Below are 18,180 nucleotides of genomic sequence, written 5' to 3'. Positions count from 1 at the left end.
AGTGTGAAAGGAGAGACATCATTGTAAATTCCTAACTGGAACTTATTCTGTAGATGCACATTATTTCATACCGTTGGTATGATACACATGCTCGACTGTTTACAGAACCAAGATGCAAAGAGCTGCAACTAAGCAATGCGTGAAAATATGAAAATTCAGGACAGCCAAGTAAATCGAGAAAATGACTGCAACCACATGTCCAATGCAATTTAACATGATTTTGCAAAAGTGCCCTCAAAGCAACACAACTACAGTGGTTCCCCAAGCAATAAATTGTGGTTACCTCCATAATCTTTTGGCCAAAACGAAGCAACTGAACTCATGGCAGTTAATCCCTAGGTGTCCTTGCATTAATTTGTGCACTTTGTGACCATGCTCATGGCATAGAGCTTCCTACAAAAATTACTAGAGGGAACTCTGGCGCTAGTGTCTATGGGAGCTGCAATGGGAGCGGTTGTCCCAGCATGGGAATTATGGGAAGTACATGGATTTGTCTAAACTTCATCCTTTAGGCTTCAAACGGCTTGCTGACTTTGTAAACTCGTCATGTTCAACAGTGTATTGCGTAATAAATTATTGAATAAACATCATTAAAATTGCCCGACGGCAGGATTCGAACACAGGTACTCTAGCACGGAAGCCTGATATTGAAACCATTAAGCCACGGACGCATGTATCGACAAGCGAGTGCAATGCCCTGATGAATTTATTGCGGGCATGCCAGTGCCTTGAGATGCTTGGTAAGTTTCGATTTGGCCGCCTGGACAAGCTCAATCGCTGCAATTCATAGCAATTGTACGCGTTCATGGCGTCTTCTGCATTTCGAAGAATATAGATTGCGCTAAAATACACGACAATAAGATTTATATAGCTTAATATACAAAGCCACAAGAACGTCTGAATCCACAAGCACGAAGATCAGACAAATCCATGTACAGTCACCGACCGATTTTCGGGACTCCGAAAATTCGGACATGCCCGATTATTCGGTCAGCTTCGCAGCACCGCCATTCCCCCCATAGACCATAATGTATAACAACTGCCGAAAGTTCGGACACGTTGCAACCTCTCGTCTGATTTTTCGGACACTCCTTGAGCCAACTCGATCGAGAGCTTCATGCACCGACTATGACCGGCACATAGTTCGACTTGCTGAACGCCATTTTTGTTTTGAACAGAGCCTCCTTGCTGCCCCACGAAGTGGCGCTACTGGAAATCCCCGCTCATCATCATCGTTTCTGCCAGGTTCGATAGAGTGGCTCTACAGCAGTTCCAGTTTCAGCTTAGTAAGCCATGTCAAGACAATCCAGCAGCTGATTTGTTTCTTCGCGCACGACGCTGCGAGAAGGCTATGTTTTCCGTTTGTGCGACTGGTGTCGGCACGGTGGTGCTTGCTTTGTGTGCTGTGTCGAGGTTTCGGTGATCCAACGTGGCGTACGGAATCATCGCCTCAAGTGTCTAATGGCGCCGACAGTGCCTGCGCAGACTTCGCTGGGGAATGCCGGCAAGCGGGTGCCGGGAGGCCTAAGATTTGTCGCCTTCCGATGTGCTCCCTACTGACGCGGGAAATGTTCTGCCGAGACCTGCGCAGTGGTTGCATTGCGATTCCGGACACCGTCTCATTTGACAGTTTCCCAGGTGCTGACACTGCAGTACTGACATGTGCAGAACTCAACGACGGCGAGATCATTCGTCAGGTTTCTGCTGCACCGCCGGACGATGATGATGTACGTCGGAAGATGACGCACAATGTGCTACGCTGCCGTCGCATGCGGAGCATGCACAAACAGTGACTGTGCTTTCAGCCACCTATAGTGACCGTACGACCCTCTCCGAGATTCAGGCTTATCTGACTGCGCGTAAACAGAACAGCGTGCAATGGGGCCTTCACGATTTCTTCAAGCCTACTGCCGAGCCCGAATAAGCGCGTGGAAATAAAGGATTTCATTTTTTTTTCCTTAATCTGCTTTTTCGGACACCTGTTTATTCGGACATTTCTGCAGTCCCCGTGAGGTCCGAATAAACGGTCGGCGACTGTACTTCCTATCATTCCCATGGTAGGACAACGACTGCAGCGCCAGAGTTCCCTCTAGTAATTTTTGTAGGAAACTCTATGGCTCATGGAGCCTATCATTGAGGCACCTTGCCGTCGGTGTGACTCTCGCTCACATAATTTGGTGTGCATAGGAATGTACAAAACTGCTGAGACCTGCGCAACTAAATAAATTGCAGGAGTTGCTTTATAAATTAATTTCATGACAGTTGCCCTGCAATCTAACCAAGAACTTGCATCAACAGAATACATTCTTGCCTGAAGCATTCAGCAAGTACAAAGTCATTTATATGTCAGGCACCCAGAATACAAAGTCATTTATATGTCAGACACCCAGAATCAAATTCGTAGTACAGTAACTGTAGACTTACATTTTCGACTCAAGTTAATTCAATTTTTTTGTTAATTTGAACACAAACGAAGGTCCCAGCTGACGCCTATGCATTTCTATGGGCCTAACTTTTCGCTATTTCAATCCTAAAAGTGGCCTTTGCCAAATAATTTGAACATGACCAGTCAGCATGCATGTGTGTGACCCCTATGGTGACTCCAATAATGATTGCTTTAGCAGCAGCACGTTTTAGCGGAGTTTAAGAAACAGTGAATGTATTTTACACGCGCAGCCTCCCGTCGGAAATGCCTATTTGCGGCCTTCCGTAGCAAAATTTTCAATGATGAATGGTAACTCACAATGTCTGATTATGGTATTTACCAGATTCTAACACGTTTCTTTCTTTTTTTTTCGAGAAAGTTTCGCAGGAAACTGCCTGCGCAGTATAATCGAATACGAAACGAGAACTGTGTTCATATGCTTTACCGCACAACACTGCTGTATTGAGGGAAAGCTGACTTCAAAAAATAACCATGTGGCAAAGCTGGCTTTAGAAAGCCGGCCACCTTGGTGCAACACATATTAGACTTTTGCCTATTTTTCTTGCTAAAAAATAGGATGTGTGTTAGTTTTCTACTTTGTACACATAGAAAGTGGGCACGCATTTGAATTGACGGCGTGTAAGAATCGAGCAACCGCTGCCAAACGAATCAGTGGTGTGCTTTGCAGTTTTCTTTTCAGCATCTTGTTTAATTCGACCCGTCGGATAATTTGATCAATTTCGTCAGTCCCGTCAGGGTCGAATTACCAGAAGTCAATAGTATTTCTTTTAAGTATTACCAATCTGAAAATTGAGTACCACTTTCGCAACTGATCTGTCCTTCAGAACAAGGTGGCTTCTCTGTTCCAACAGATGACTGTACCCGCTTTTAAATAATCATTTTCTGAACCCCAACGATTGCAACTATACAGTATGCCAGGCCAAATGAAGCCTCTAAGACTTCTAAGCCTGAGTGTAGCAGACAGTGAAAAAGAACTGCACTTGCGAAGAATTTATGGCGCATGTTAGTGCAGCACGTCCGTTTAGTGTTGATGCGGTATACAGAAGCTAAAACACCTAGACAGAGAGAACATGGTCTACATTTGACAACAAAAATTTGACAACAACACCACAACCGCCTTTAAAAAGTGCATTAGGGTGCAACAGCACAAATCAATCAGCTAAGCTCGATGCAGCAAGTGACACTCACTCATCGACGGCTGGCCTGGTAAGCAGCTTGTCGAGTCTGGCCAGGTAGAACCGCTCGCTCTCGGCAGGGGGGAAGCCAACCTCCTCTGCGTGATTAGTGCAAGGCACTGATTGGGTCAATGTCTGAAAACTGCATTTTAGCCACGAGAGTGCAGTGCAGTGGATGATTCCAAGTTAGCTTCCACCACCCTTCTTTAATGCACTATTCTACACCAAGATGTTCTGAAGAAGTCTTGTGCGAAACTGAGGTAAGCAATGCAACAATTTTTCAGTTAGCTGTGAACATATCCTATTCGCAAACTTGAGCAGCGACAACACGTATTCGATACTCAAGCAATGGCAACAAGCAAAGCGATAAGTGGACCCTGCCATAGCATGATGTGGCACAATCACATTGACACAAAATTATGATAACAGGTACCGAAAAATTTACATGGTTATCCAATTGCCTACAATCGCACACCTGTAAAAAAACTTCAAATGTGCCACAAGATCGGTGCTTTCAACTAGGGTGCACTAGATACAGCTTTAATATACCATCATTTCATACTGCACATGAGTACAGTGAAAGAGCATTCCACATCACCAACGTTAGATGCTATGGCACCATCTGGTAGGTGGAAATCAAAACTTACACAGCTCAATTGTGTCTCAGGCCTAACAGCACCAAACAAAACTGCTAATCTCACTACTAACAACAAAAGATTGTTATTACTTTGTCCTCGGTGCAACATGAAACTAAGCACAGGCTGATTTTTGCCATTTATTTCTTGCTGTCACAAAGGGGCCCAAGCAGTAAGGGCAAATTTGGACCGAAATAGGCAGCCTGAGTGCTTCCATGTTGTTATGCAATCATGCTAACCAGTGGAAGCCGCTGTGCAGATTTCCAGGCAACAAGCAAAATTTCTAGGCTGCCAAAAGCTGGTGATGCAACAAGCAATAGTAACAGATCACCCTCTGCGGCAGCTGAACTTGTTGATTATCATCGTCACTCATCACTATCACTTAAATATCACATGCATGCGGTTGAGTCTGTAAAGACAGCCTCATGTATAAATCAAGAAAAAGAATAAGAAGCGAGGGGATCAGTTCTTTTATTTTACAGCTGTAGATAAAGTTTGCACAATTGCACACTCCATTTTTGGTGCAGCAGTGCTAGAGTTGTATAAAACTGACACTTCATTTTTTCACTTTTCTTTCAGGTTTAGCATATGCTAAAGACGATGAACGTGAAAGCCAGCCCACTTATGAAACTTTCATTGCATTACTTGACATTTTCATTCTAATGCGTTGTTACTTCCTATTACTTGTTTTCTCCCACCAAAGGTTGTGGGTTCAAGTGCCTTAATTAACTATCTTAATTAACTGTGATTTAATGAACTCCACTGTGATTAACACCAAACGTCCCAGGGTTGAGTGTTTTAATTAACTATATATTAATTAACCATGTATTAACTTTACCTAAATGAACACCAAAGGTAGTGGGTTCCACTATCATACTTCATGATGTCAATTGGAATCCAACTTGGAGATATCACCGGTTCGCCCAAATCACCAAGTGGGTTCATCATCATCATCATCAGCCTGGTTACGCCCACTGCAGGGCAAAGGCCTCTCCCATACTTCTCCAACTACCCCGGTCATGTACTAATTGTGGCCATGTTGTCCCTCCAAACTTCCTAATCTCATCTGCCCACCTAACTTTCTGTCGCCCCCTGCTACGCTTCCCTTCCCTTGGAAGGGAAGCAGGTTCGACTCCCACCAAAGGTCATGGGTTCTAGGGCCTTAATTATAATAATTAACTGTGCCTCAATTAGTTTGCCTTATTTAACACCACAGGTCACGCTGACACTTTTTCTTTACCTCGGCTTCACGCTTTCGTATGAAAGAATTAATGACCTGATTCACCCTATTAACACCAGAGGTAGTGGGTTCGACTCCTACCAAAGGTCGAGGGTTCGACTCTTTCTGAATTTTGGTGCCATAAATTTTGATGCCATAACGCTGGACGGGGTAACCCTGAACATTGGATTTTTCATCCCATGAGCCGTCTAAGGATTTTCCCTTAATGAATGTTTGTCAGGTAAATGTAATGAATTTAATTCAGATCTGCACAGCGATCTGCAAGCCTTTCTCCATTTGATATGTGCTTGAAATGTGTAATAGAGAGTTGGTCATGAGCTAAAACCCCTTCTTAAAAGGAGGCTAAATATACAATGAAATTTCGGATTGCATAACAATCCTAACTTCAGACAGCTTAGATATAGATCCCTCCCAACAAAAAATTTTATGCTTGAAATAAGAGTGAATGCATCATGAAAGATTTTAAAAATTTATGTGTTTGATACAGAAACTAAAAAAAAAAACAATTTCCACTCGCCAGAAATGATACAGGACCTGTGACATTGACTTCTGGGCATGACTTTCGAGATTGGTTGTGTGTCCAATCTCGAAAGCCAAAATCACGGAGGCCATGTTCTGGGATTTGCATAACACCCGCACACCACCAGGTGACCACATCACTTGCTTAGGTGCCATGTAAAGGCTGTCAGCAAAAAGAAAAAAGAAAAAGAAAAAAATGACAATGACCACCTCTGCAGTTTCACCAGTATCGTTTCAAAAGCACAAACTAGTAATTCATAACGAATTCAGCCAAAGTAAAACATTGTTGCAGTTGGCTTCTTTACTCAATCTTTCAACAACATACCGAGCGAGAGGGGTGCCCACGAGACTGGCTCCTGCCGGCGGTCCTCTTCTTCTTGCCATAGAGCTGCCAGTCCCGGGTTCAGTGCCTCTGCACAACCAGCGACAACAACATGCTGTGACCCAACACGTTAAACAGCATCAACAAAGACAAGCAGGCTCACTGGTGTAGAGTTACTGTGTTTACTCCCAGAGGGAGCACAACTGCACAGAGGTCCACCATCTTGCATGCAGGACGAGCCAAAGTTTTGAGGGAAAGCCACGTCATGTTCGCAGGAGCCAAGCTTGTCACAACATCAGCAATCATGGTCAACTCCCACTACTGGCATGGTCAACACCCTTTAGCTGCGAGACAAACAAAACACAACTCTGCAAGGGTGGCAGCTCGATTTCTTCTGAACGTATAAAAATCTCCCATTACACGTGCAGAGACACTGCTTAGCCAGGATCCTTTGACATCTGTCAAAATACATGCCAATCAATCTCAACAAGTACAAAAGAAAGAACAAAAATCAAGACAGACTAATTTTGGAAGTAGTCATCTGGACATGGGTCGGCGAAGAATGCATCAAAATGCTGTGATGCTGTGGCACTGCTATTAGCAACTAGTATATCTACAGGCAACGTCCAATCCAACTCCCTAGGGGCACAAAAACGTCCTGAAAATCGAGCAGCCCTAAAAATGAATATGTGCCTTTTACTGACCCCAAAGGCTGCAGTCACCACAGGCACATCCAAAATACCTTTAAAGGCCTGCCAGTACACTTATTAGGTGTATTCATGCTCGTACTGTGACAGGATACGGCGGGTGCACGAGTGTATAATTAAGGAATACAGACTGTCCCATGACAATTGCCCCTTCCCACTCTGTGTATGCTTCACCGCGTAACTGCTGTATAGAGGCGAAGATGACTTTCGAAAACCGGCATAACGCAACGCGTCGTGCTTTCAGAGCTTCGAAGCCATTGGCGAGGATTACAAATGAGAAGTCAGCACCATTGCTGACAGCGGCGAATTATTTCAATGAAAAACACAGCACCGAACAGGTAGAAGCTTGATAGCGAACATCGAAGCAGCTAGGCCTAGTGTTGCCGTGGTGGTGGCTACGGCTGCCAGCAGAGCTGCGTGCAAGAATGCCTGTTCGAAGCGGTGATATAATCAAAATGGCGGAGGTGGTGGCTTCAATAATGCTGTTTTGAAGCTACAGTATTAGCAAAATGTCCAGAAAATCGGACGTCGAAGGGCTGTTGCATCCGAAATTTCAGGCGTTGTTATGCATTGTCTCTATGGAGTACATGGTGGCGCCGTGAAGGCGTCCGAATTATGGGGCACGTGCGAAAAGTCAGCCGTTCATAAAATCTGGTAGTTGACTATATCTGCGCCTTAGTGATAGCTTCTCAAGACTGCATGAGTGCTTATTGAGTCATGTGAGTGCACTTAGCAAATGGAAGTGCGAGGCAGCAAACTGAAGACCAACACACAACTCTGCTCCCTGTGGAAGCATATACAGTAACTCAATGTTGGTGCATTGTTTCAGAATTCAATGCAACGGCACCAAGAACAAACAAGGCAGGCACAAAGCAGAAGCACCTGGACACAATTGGCACTCAGCGCACATTACAGCAATGAAAATTAAAGCTCACGTCATGAATAATGTGCCATTTACGTTCATTTCGTTAAAACTGTTTCAAACCAGAAATGATGGATCGATGCAGTCGCCCTTTTTCTTTCATCATCAAACAACACTGCCTTTAAACAGGCATAATGGTATGGCTTTTGAGTTGTTATTTTCGTTTCTAACTAGAGCAATACATCTAAATGAATGCACCTGTCAAGAGCATCTGAAAATGCAACTATGCAGAATGCTTGTGAAATAAGAGTTTCATGCTAAAATTACAAGAGGGAGATCTGGCGCTGGGATCATTCAGAAACCATGAGAATAATGGGTAGTGGATGGACTGTCTACGTGCTTATGGCTTTAGAAGCCCTTGTGCTTTTATTTATTTATGAAGTATCTTTTTTAAATTTTTTGGCAATTATATTTTCCTATACACATGAAGCAAACAAGTGTCTGTCCACATGCACAGAGAATCTTTTGTATTTATAATGCAATCATTAGCCTATCTTTATGTTCACTGCAGGACGAAGACCTCTTCTAGCAATCTCCAATTACTCCTGTCTTGCGCTAGTTGATTTCAAGTTGTGCCTGCAAATTTTATTGCAATAGGAGGTTCCAAATCCTGGCCCCGGCGACGGCTCTCTCTAGATAACAAAAGCTGATCTTCAAGGTTACACTTTTGCTAACTGCATGCACCAGATGCAACTGCAGATACAGAAACATGTCATACGCACCATGTCTTGGACAATACATATTTTGCTCATAATGATCAAGTTGCAATGTCGCAAAGCCTTTTGAAGCCAGAAGGACAAAGTTTAGGCAAATCCATGAACTATACTCACAGTTCTCATTCTGTCTCAACTGCCATACTAGCAGTTCTCAAAGACACTAGTACTTGATCTTTCTCTAAAAATTTTTTTAAGGAAACTCTACAGCTCATGTAGGCCAGGCACCAAGCTGCCACTTTTCCCCAACGAAAGAAAGTGAATGCCAACAAGCTCAGCGAACCATAAACCAAGCAACGGGCAAGTTTTGCGACTAGCTTGTCGGAACCGAGTCCGAATACACTTAATTAAGCGGGACTGGTGCCCTCAGGTCATGGCACCTTTGTCGCTGGCATTGAGGATATCCTTTGCGCAGCAGTCCAGCTCCAGCTCGCACGTCGTCTGCTTCTCCAGGTCTCCAAACTGCTCCCTGTAGAATATGTGGAATCATTCATTCATCACTGAAAAGAGCCACCAGTGAAACGATGGCTGACAGCAACTGAAGCTGCCATCAGTGAACAATATGGAAAGTTGAAGTAGAAGCTGTCTAATATTTGACTTTAGCAGGCTAAAGTGTCACTAAGCCCTAACAATCCATACAACTTCCAAAAGTCCTTGTAAGCAGCTTGCTGTTTCACAACACAAGGCCAGTAACCCACACTTTTGAAAAGAAGACGATGCTGTCAGTAATTTGCAAGTCAGCTATTGCCCAGGCACTCATGGGGAAAAATGAACTCTAAAGATCGCCTACGTTTTCTTGCAGCATATTTAAAATCATGGCCATTGCTCAGGCATTGTGTGACGTGACAGTCTACCATAATCATAACAACACTTAAAGGGACCCTGCGACACTTATTCTTTAAAACTGAGAACACACTAGAGTGAGTGCAATGCCTTTCAATGAATACAGCTAAACCTCTATACAACGAAGACGGTAAAATTGGCAATTTGCAACGTTACATCAAAATCTCATTATATTGAACTATAACCTTTTTGCAGATAAATACATTAACTAAATAATTTTTCTTTAACAGAAAGGGTCGCAATATTTTCCAAATTATCAAGCAATCACAAAAATAAAACTTGGTTTTGGTTGAGAAAAAAAATTAAATCTGTTGAACTTGAAAGATAACAGTTTCACGCCGTGTCAACGATATTTTCAAATCGGCGGTACGAAGCAAAGTCAGCCACGCTTTCGCATCCACTATAGTGTTGCCCACAGTGGGACAACGCTATCATGAAAAGTGCTAGCAGCGAGGAGCAAATGCTTTGTCTGTTTCTCGCTTTAACGCATCTCCTAAACTCAACATTACGCAACCCCCAACACAAGAAGTACAGGAAGACAGCGCACGTGATGCCGCGCCATCTCGAGCTCATCCAGTCTCGGCACACGCAGCCCGTTACCTCTAAAACAGGGCTCCGGGCTGCGTATAAACTCGACCACACTGACAGCCCTGCGCAGCTACGGATCAGCTAGAAAAAGAGGCAAGCGTCTACTTGCCCCTCCCTGCCCCTCCTCTACGCGCGCTTGATCACTTTACTGCAAGCTTGCTACCCCTTGCTTCCACTTCCCCTTGCTCGCACAGGAAAACAGCAGCTGCCATCTTTCTCAGCTCACCCTCGCAGGCTTTCACTCGCACCCAAAGCACACAAGCAAGTGCGGTGAGATCTTATCACGTGGTAGTGACGGTCAAGAACACAGTATCAAAACTGTGAATGGCGAAAAAAACTCTTTATTGGGCAAACCTGTGCCCAGAAAAACATGGTACGCACAAAGCACCACGATAGCGACAAACACAGTCGACGACCATTGACAATCTGATCTGCCGGTCAAGCTCGTTAGCTCTCATACATGAGTCATCAAAGGTTCCAAAGTAATCGCTAGTGCCTACGTGTCTTCCAGAAAGTACTACAGAATACGCGTCGCACATACAATGAGATTACACAAGCTTTGATGACAACAGACAATGGATAGAACCATCGCCAACATTCCAGTGAGTTCCAATCATGCAGGCGCGTGTTGTGCTGAGCAATAACATTTTAGTTGTTAGTGGATGAAATATAGTCCCCGAGAAAAGGATAAATAATTACAAGTGTCAATATGGACCATGAGGCTGCTCCGCTTGGTGGCGGCAGTGAAATTTCATTACACAAACACACTTCACTATATTAGGGTTCTAAACACATGCTGTTCTATGGCCAACAAGTCATGGAAAGTTAAATATTTCGTTTTATAGAGACTTTCATTATAACAAAGTTTTTTATATCAAGGTTTAACAGTATATTCTGAAATCTGCATTCAGCCTGCACAATCTTTATGGCACCTATTATCGTTTTGATGCAACTGAAAGCTCGCCATCAAAAGCGCCCAATCCTGCTGTTAGTAAAACAAAAAATGTTATGGAACATTCTTTACAATAATTTTTTATCTGTAGTCATGATTATGTTTTCTTTACCAATATTCTGGAAACAAGAGGCATCAAAACGTGGCTGCTGCAGCCAAGATTTTATCCCGCACCTTTGTGCATAGCAGCACAACACCATAGCCACCACCAAACCACTACGGCTGGCTAAAAAAAAAGGAAGGCTTATGCAACCATCACACGATGTAAAGCAATGCCTACGTGGCAATACGGCCAGATTCAAGTGCATTCAAGAGCAGTCACAGAAAGAAGCAAAGACTCACACGGGCAGGTTTCGCAGGCTCCAGATGCCAGGTCCACTACCAAGGGCCTTGCTTCTGTCGTCGTGCGCCCAGCTCAGTGGCCGCCGGAACTTGAACGACTCCACGCGTACGAAGCTCATGCCATGAAGGTTGTGGTCCACCATGAACTGCAACCGATAAAAGCGCCATTGTGGACCTGAAGGTTCAAGATCACACTGATGCCCCCACAGGCCAGACAGAAGCAGCAACACACTTCAGTCTGACTGAAGTCATTATTTTCATTTCCGATTCAGTAGACTGCTGTTAATCGATTAGGGTTAATTCAGTCCCGACTGAATGTCCCACAGATTTCTATGGGCTCAAACGTTCGTCATTTCAATCCTGAAATTTGCCTTCTCTGAATAAATCAAGATTTACTGGTCAGCACGCACCCACCTGACCCCCGATGGTGACTCCAATAGCGGAAGCATCTGCCTTGGTGGCACTTAGAGCACAGTGAATCTATCGAAGGCGTCACCTCATGCCAAAAATGCCCATTTTCATCCTACCCTAGGAAGATATTCAAGCAACACTAGCTCACAATGAAAACAGTAGAACCGCATTCATACGTTTTGGGGAAAAAACACAAGGAGTAATATACTAACCGGGAAAAAGTGTGATTCGAAGTCACCACAAAATTTTTACGGCTCAGGAGATCTACATAATGCAAAGCATTGCAAAATTCGCTGTAGCACAAGTGACACAGGCCGAGCTGATACGGCCCGAGAAGCAGCAGGCGCACGTTGTCGTTTCTGCGGCTTGCTTACATTTGCGCTCCTTGAATTCAGCCAAGGTGGGGTGTTGACGCGGAGGTGACGAAGAGACACATACTTAGGCCTGGGTCAGCAGCTTCTTCGGGCAGAACACATTGGCAGAACAATTCAACATTCACATGCGACGCGAATTGTTGCGGCACGAGACGATAAAACGCGTCGAGCTGGTGGGGCGTGAGTGGCCAGAGACGTGCATTGTTGTTTTTCTATTGCGTAGTGTTTTAAGACAGCGACAGGAAACCAAAACAATATCAAGCTGGTGGGTGATGCCAGAATATCATGCCGCCAGAGCGAAACATGCAGAAGGAAATGGCAGCCTGTTTTGGTTATCGCCTATCAAAAGCACGCAGTACACTTCCAATGGCACTACGCCATGTCCACTGTGACACAGATAGATGAAGATGCTTTTTGTAATAGGGCTGGCCGATATCCGTGAAATCGGCGTACTATGACTCGCGAGGAGATCTGCTGGCACTGGATGAAATGGGAAGCTGAGTGCGTGCTGGCGTTTTCACATGACACAGGTTGGTGTGTACCATGGAGAAGCTGTTGTGGCAGGTGGCTACAGTTCTCGAACGGGTGCGCCGTGCGGCTTTTCTTGTTTACGTGGGATCTAGTGGCCAGAACACGTGTCATACGATCACAGTTTGGCGACGTACTGAAGGTTACTGCCAAAGGATCCATGTTTTCTGGGAACATATCAACAGGTAAAAAAGAAGTGGTAGGTCATTTTTTTGTGTTTTTGACCGCAAATGTTGGCACAAGGAAATCATATCAATGAGGTTCTACTGTAATTATAATATATCCCTAGTCTAATGAATGCCTTCCTTTCAAGAAATTTTGGCAAATTGCCTGTGTGATGCAATCAGATACAAAACCAAAACCATGCTGGCGGTGTTCCAACAGCTTACCGCCAGAGCCAGCCTAGCCAGTGTCTTTGACACTGCCATAACAAAATGGCAACCAAAGGGGTTCTCACATAGCCTAAATATGATGTGCTGCTTCCAGTCTTACAAATTGAAAGCTCATTCAAAAGGTCAGTTATTTTACCTGCTAAGCTAATGGTAGCAAGTAACATTAAGTGGTTTAGACGTTCTGAAGAACTGCATGCTCCACAGGACAAATTAGTGAATTGGTTACTCTAGGTGTGGGCCACCATTCCGTTTGAAATTGTTTCCGAGTCCTTTCACAAATGCAGGACATAAAATGTGCAATATACCAAGCAGGGGATGTACAGCGGCTCGTAGATAGAAATATTTTTTGAAGTCCCTGGAGAGTTTTTCTTCAGGGCCTCCTTCTGTAAAACAACAGATCACGTAAGTAAAACCTTGTTAATTCAGCCCTCATTAATTTCGGAAATCAAATAATATGTGCTAGCCCTCTGGTCCCGGCAAGCACATACATTATTTAACTCTGTAGGAAATGTAGTCAAGAGTTCGACGAAAGTTCGTCTGGTCAGGTAACATGATGATGAAGAAATTACGGCCACTCAAGAAACCGGCCACGGGTTCCTTGATCACACTCAAGTGTGATCAAGGAACCCGTACAAGTCCCGAAACGTCTCTGTGTGTTCTTTCACCTTGACTTGGTCAGTGACCATAATTTCTTCATCATTATTTAACTGCATTAAACTATTATCAATTCAGATATATTCGACCGCATACCAGTTCATTTGGGTGGCCTTCGGAATAAGCAGAGTGCCACAAATATGCAATGCAAAAAAGCAAAATCAGCGCTAGCATTGAACGGAACCTAAGCTGCAGAGTCAGCATCACCACAGTTATCAGCAGGAAGTGTACTGGAACATCAAGATCACCAGAATGCTTCAAGCATTAATGCGTTGTGTGCCTTCAGAAATGCTTGCTCACCATCCGTGAGCGCGTTGATAACAACAGATCCATCTGCACTGGTTGCAGCAAGAAGTAGCATTGTTTGCCAGGCACGCACAAGGTTAGAAATGGTGGAAGAAGCTTTCGAGGATGAAGGCTAATTCTACCACGATTTGACTGGTGTCAAACTGGTGACTGGTGTTTGTTTGACTGGTGGCCGGTATGTTTGACTGGTATCAGACCGACCGGCTACAGTGCAATGGACGAATGATCTGTTGCCGACCAGGTCACTGATGAAAAAATAATTGCAATGTGCATGTGGTAGTGAAAAGCACGTCAAGCACATCTACTCAGATGAAAACCCAGGTCGCACAGCGTGGCCACACTGCAAAGGAAGTCACAAGGCCCTCGCTGTTGCGGGCACTAATAAGTCATAAGATGAAAATTGCAGCTTCCGCACCAATTTTGTGCAGAATAGAAGCGGGAATACAGATTTATTAAGTAAATAAAGGCGAGACAGTGAAGTAAGCATTTGTTTATTGTTTTCTTGACGCATTTGATAATTCAGCATTCAATTCAGACATTTTTTACGGTCCCCTGAAATCCGAATTGACTAGGTTTTACTGCACACTGCATTGATTACATCAAACAAAATACTTCGAATACTTTTAACACTGCGAGTAAAATTGCAGATTGTGTTTCTGTACCTGAAGTACATGTGGGAGTTAAGGCATGGAGTCCACCATTTGAGGGCGTAACAAAACCCACTGAAAAATTTCAAATTCCTATCCCGTTCTGCCGTTGTACACTTTTCACGATGCTGAAAACAGAAATGCATCACACTCTTAAACAAATGCACACCCTTTGAGGTGTATATATGCCACACAACAATAATCGTCATCTGTCTTGCTAACGTTTCCTTTCTTGAAAACACTTCGCTCGCTACTTTCCTGTCGAGAATGCTCTGTCACGCTGATTACGCGCGTGCCGTTCGCAACTTGGAAGTACTGGGCTTGCAGCGTTAAAGATAGGAAATGCGGACGAGGCAGATGACGATTGTTGTTGTGGGACAAGTTACGACCCAAAGGGTGTAATTTTGCTTAAGAGTATAGGAGCAATGCTTGACAGACTGACAAAATTAAGTAATGCCTGACAAAGACAAGGACAGCCAACAGGTATACTGTCACTGGCTCACCTGCAAGGAGTAGGGAATGTGGGCCTCATGTGGTTGCATCACCTGCTTCAGCACGTGCCCTGACAGCAACAACTCGGCCACTCTGCGCACAGAGACACGTGGTCACTCCTGATGACTTCGACGTGACAGTTCACTTGAAATACCCAGCAAGTACCCATCCAAAATTTGCACAGTGACTAAGGTTGTGATGAAAGTTTGTTGGTCATACTGTAATAGATGAAACGGTTCAAAAAAACATGGACATGAAGACACGCAGAGCACACACAAATAGCAATAAGGGCAAATGAGTTCGAAATGAGAGGGAGGAAATGAAAGGCTCGTCATGAAATGCAATGGCACCTCCACACTCACGGCTCTTGCAAGAGGCAGACGAGCAAATGCGAGAGAGCTAACAGACAGAGAGAAGGGTTAAAGAAATAATGGGCAGAGCTCTGTCACTTTCTTCTAGGTGAAATGCAACCAAAAGTGACGCTGACCATTCCCTGGGCAACCCCCATGCAACGAGTTAGAAGCCAGCGAAAAAAACATATACAGTCGACTCTCGTTACAACGGACCCTGATAATCCGACAAAAAATTCCATTTTATTCAAAGTCCGTAATATCGATATGGAGCCGCAATATGGAGCCACGATATGGAGCCACACGATATGGAGCCGCAATCATCGGCTGACCCTCGCAAGTCAGTTGCCAACCCGTGTCAACACAGCAGAAGTCTGTTTTATACGCCCGATTTTAACAAAAATTGCCACTAATTTTGCTCACTGTAGCCGACAGTCAGTTGTAGCGTGGTCCATTAAAAGCGAACTTTGTTGCATTAATAAAATAGGTAGACCAAACTACGGTTATGATCTTAACCAAAACTTTGATCAAACACTTTGATCTTTAGCCAAAAGGCCGAGAAGCGATACCAAACTAGGGTTGAAATATGGTCCGTTATATCCGAAAGTCTGTTATACACAGGTCCGTTGTAACAAGCATAGACTGTATAATGTCGCTAAGCGTGACACCATCTCTTATCAGGAGAATGCAGGAAAGAAATGCTGCTTGCGGTCGTTAGTTGAGTCAAAGAGAGAGAGTGTCTATGTTGGTAGGGAAGCTCATGTCCTGGAAGCATGGAGTCGCGACATTTCAATTTCTCCATGTCCCCTCTAATAAACCACAATAAACCCCCCCCCCAATCACGGATATAACAAATTATCATATATAAAGAAGTAAACTTAAAATGTTTCTCACTGACACCAGCAAGTTATATATGTTTCATATTTGTTATATGCTTATGACAAATATTAGACATAACAAAGATGTCTTCATGCCAAACATGACTTTGTTAAGAGTTTCGACATTTTTAACACTTTCCTTGCTGTGGAAAGATAGGCAATTTTTGGGTAATCTAGTAAACGATTTTTTTTACTGCTACAGCAAATACCTGATATTAGAATGTGTGGTATCAATTTGCAGAAGGAATGTGCTTTATAATGGTATTATTTTCAAGTGGACATTTATTAAAATTCTACGAAAAAGCTATTTAGTAAAAAATCTGCTACAGAAACGAGAAAACACCGTAAAAGCATTGATGCTGCTATGTACCAAGAGAACATAAAAAAATTTAAAAATGTACATTTTGAACAAAAAGGCTACACACAACACTCCTGCAAATATAAGCTTTCTAATCTGCAGAAGTTCTTTACATACAAATGAAAATGTTAGCCCTAGTGGCTATTGTGCTCGTGCAGCAGCTCCTAAGAACTGCCGCGCGGCACTGCAGAGCACAATAACTGTGCAATGCCAAGATCCACTTCCCGGCCACCTTCTTGCACAAAACTACACTCTTTGCACCACCACCAGCAAGTGGTCCTGCTCAAACCACGTTGACGCCACGCAGATAAGAACTGTGACCTTTATAGCACACCGGATATCTTTAGGTCTTAGCACGGTAGCGACAGAACTGGTCGGAGTAGAAAACGAAACCTGCTGGCAGATACTTGTTGACATTCCGGGGCTATTTGACACACTTCCACTGTCCGTGCTGAAGTCCCATGAATCAAAATTATCTTCCAAGTCTGTGCTGCTGCCAGCATCAAAATATTCTGATGCAGACTTATCGGAATCCCTTGAAATTTGCCATTTCCGAAGGGCATCTGCGCGCAACGTCGACGCTGTGTCGGAAGCTACGAGTGTTCATCACACCGAACGGAAAAATACTTTTTCCCCCTCACGGTGAAAAAAAGAAACACAAAAAAGAAAAAAGAAACAAATAGTTCCTCTTTTATGCGCTGGATGACGCTAGCTGTACCAACCACGGCAAAATTTTACATTGAAACCATCGATAACGGGCTATCGGTGGGTGTAGGTGCAGACAGGAAAGTGTTAATGAAACAAATTGAAGAGAGAGTGAAAAGGGAGGAAGGAAAGGAAGGGAGGTTAACCAGACTTGAACCAAATTGAAGAATTTTTGTAGTAAAGCACCCCTAGATGACGTTTTACAAATTCCCGCATATAGCCAACATTTTCAATCAAGTCTGCTGAGGGGTCCTTTAAGTTTTATCACAAGCTATTTTACAGCGCCCACCACTCTCACTGTGTCAGCTCTAAGCAACAAGTTTCACAGCTAGATGCCAGTACTACGTTTACTGCCTCGTTCTTTTTTAGAAACGCCAAGGCATAGAACAGCCTTCCTCCTTACATTGTTGCTACGACTTACCCATTGATGTTACTAAAGCATGTAACTGATCACATTGCATATACAAAATTGTGTCATTTAGAACATATCACTTTGCATCCACTGAAGGCAAAAGGAAGGAACCGTTACTGGGAAAAAGACTATAAAGAGGACGGTGTCATTGTGCATGCAAGCTGTCCACCCTTTTCTTGAGAACCTTGCATCTCGGTGTAAGTACACCATGTACATAATCAGACCCTGTGTTTTCTTTACATAACGGTTTGTTGAAACACCCCCACCTC

The 18,180-nt window shown here is 43.8% G+C and overlaps 1 protein-coding gene across 2 annotated transcripts in view; it reads right to left on the bottom strand.

Moving 5' to 3' along the window:
* PolZ1 (DNA polymerase zeta catalytic subunit) overlaps window positions 1-18,180 on the bottom strand; it is a 187,922-nt gene that overhangs the window by 108,270 nt on the left and 61,472 nt on the right. For both annotated transcript variants that reach the window (XM_075695099.1, XM_075695098.1), the window contains 5 exons: window positions 15,220-15,301; window positions 11,405-11,550; window positions 9,060-9,148; window positions 6,341-6,427; window positions 3,635-3,719 (listed from right to left, as the gene is read on the bottom strand). In XM_075695099.1, coding sequence (XP_075551214.1) covers window positions 3,635-3,719; window positions 6,341-6,427; window positions 9,060-9,148; window positions 11,405-11,550; window positions 15,220-15,301 — 489 coding nt within the window. The remainder of the gene's footprint in view (window positions 1-3,634; window positions 3,720-6,340; window positions 6,428-9,059; window positions 9,149-11,404; window positions 11,551-15,219; window positions 15,302-18,180) is intronic.

This window comes from Dermacentor variabilis, chromosome 6, assembly GCF_050947875.1.
Source record: "Dermacentor variabilis isolate Ectoservices chromosome 6, ASM5094787v1, whole genome shotgun sequence".
Taxonomy (NCBI): domain Eukaryota; kingdom Metazoa; phylum Arthropoda; class Arachnida; order Ixodida; family Ixodidae; genus Dermacentor; species Dermacentor variabilis.
The sequence above is the reverse complement of the archived record's forward strand: the minus strand, read 5'-3'. Positions and strand labels throughout refer to the sequence as shown.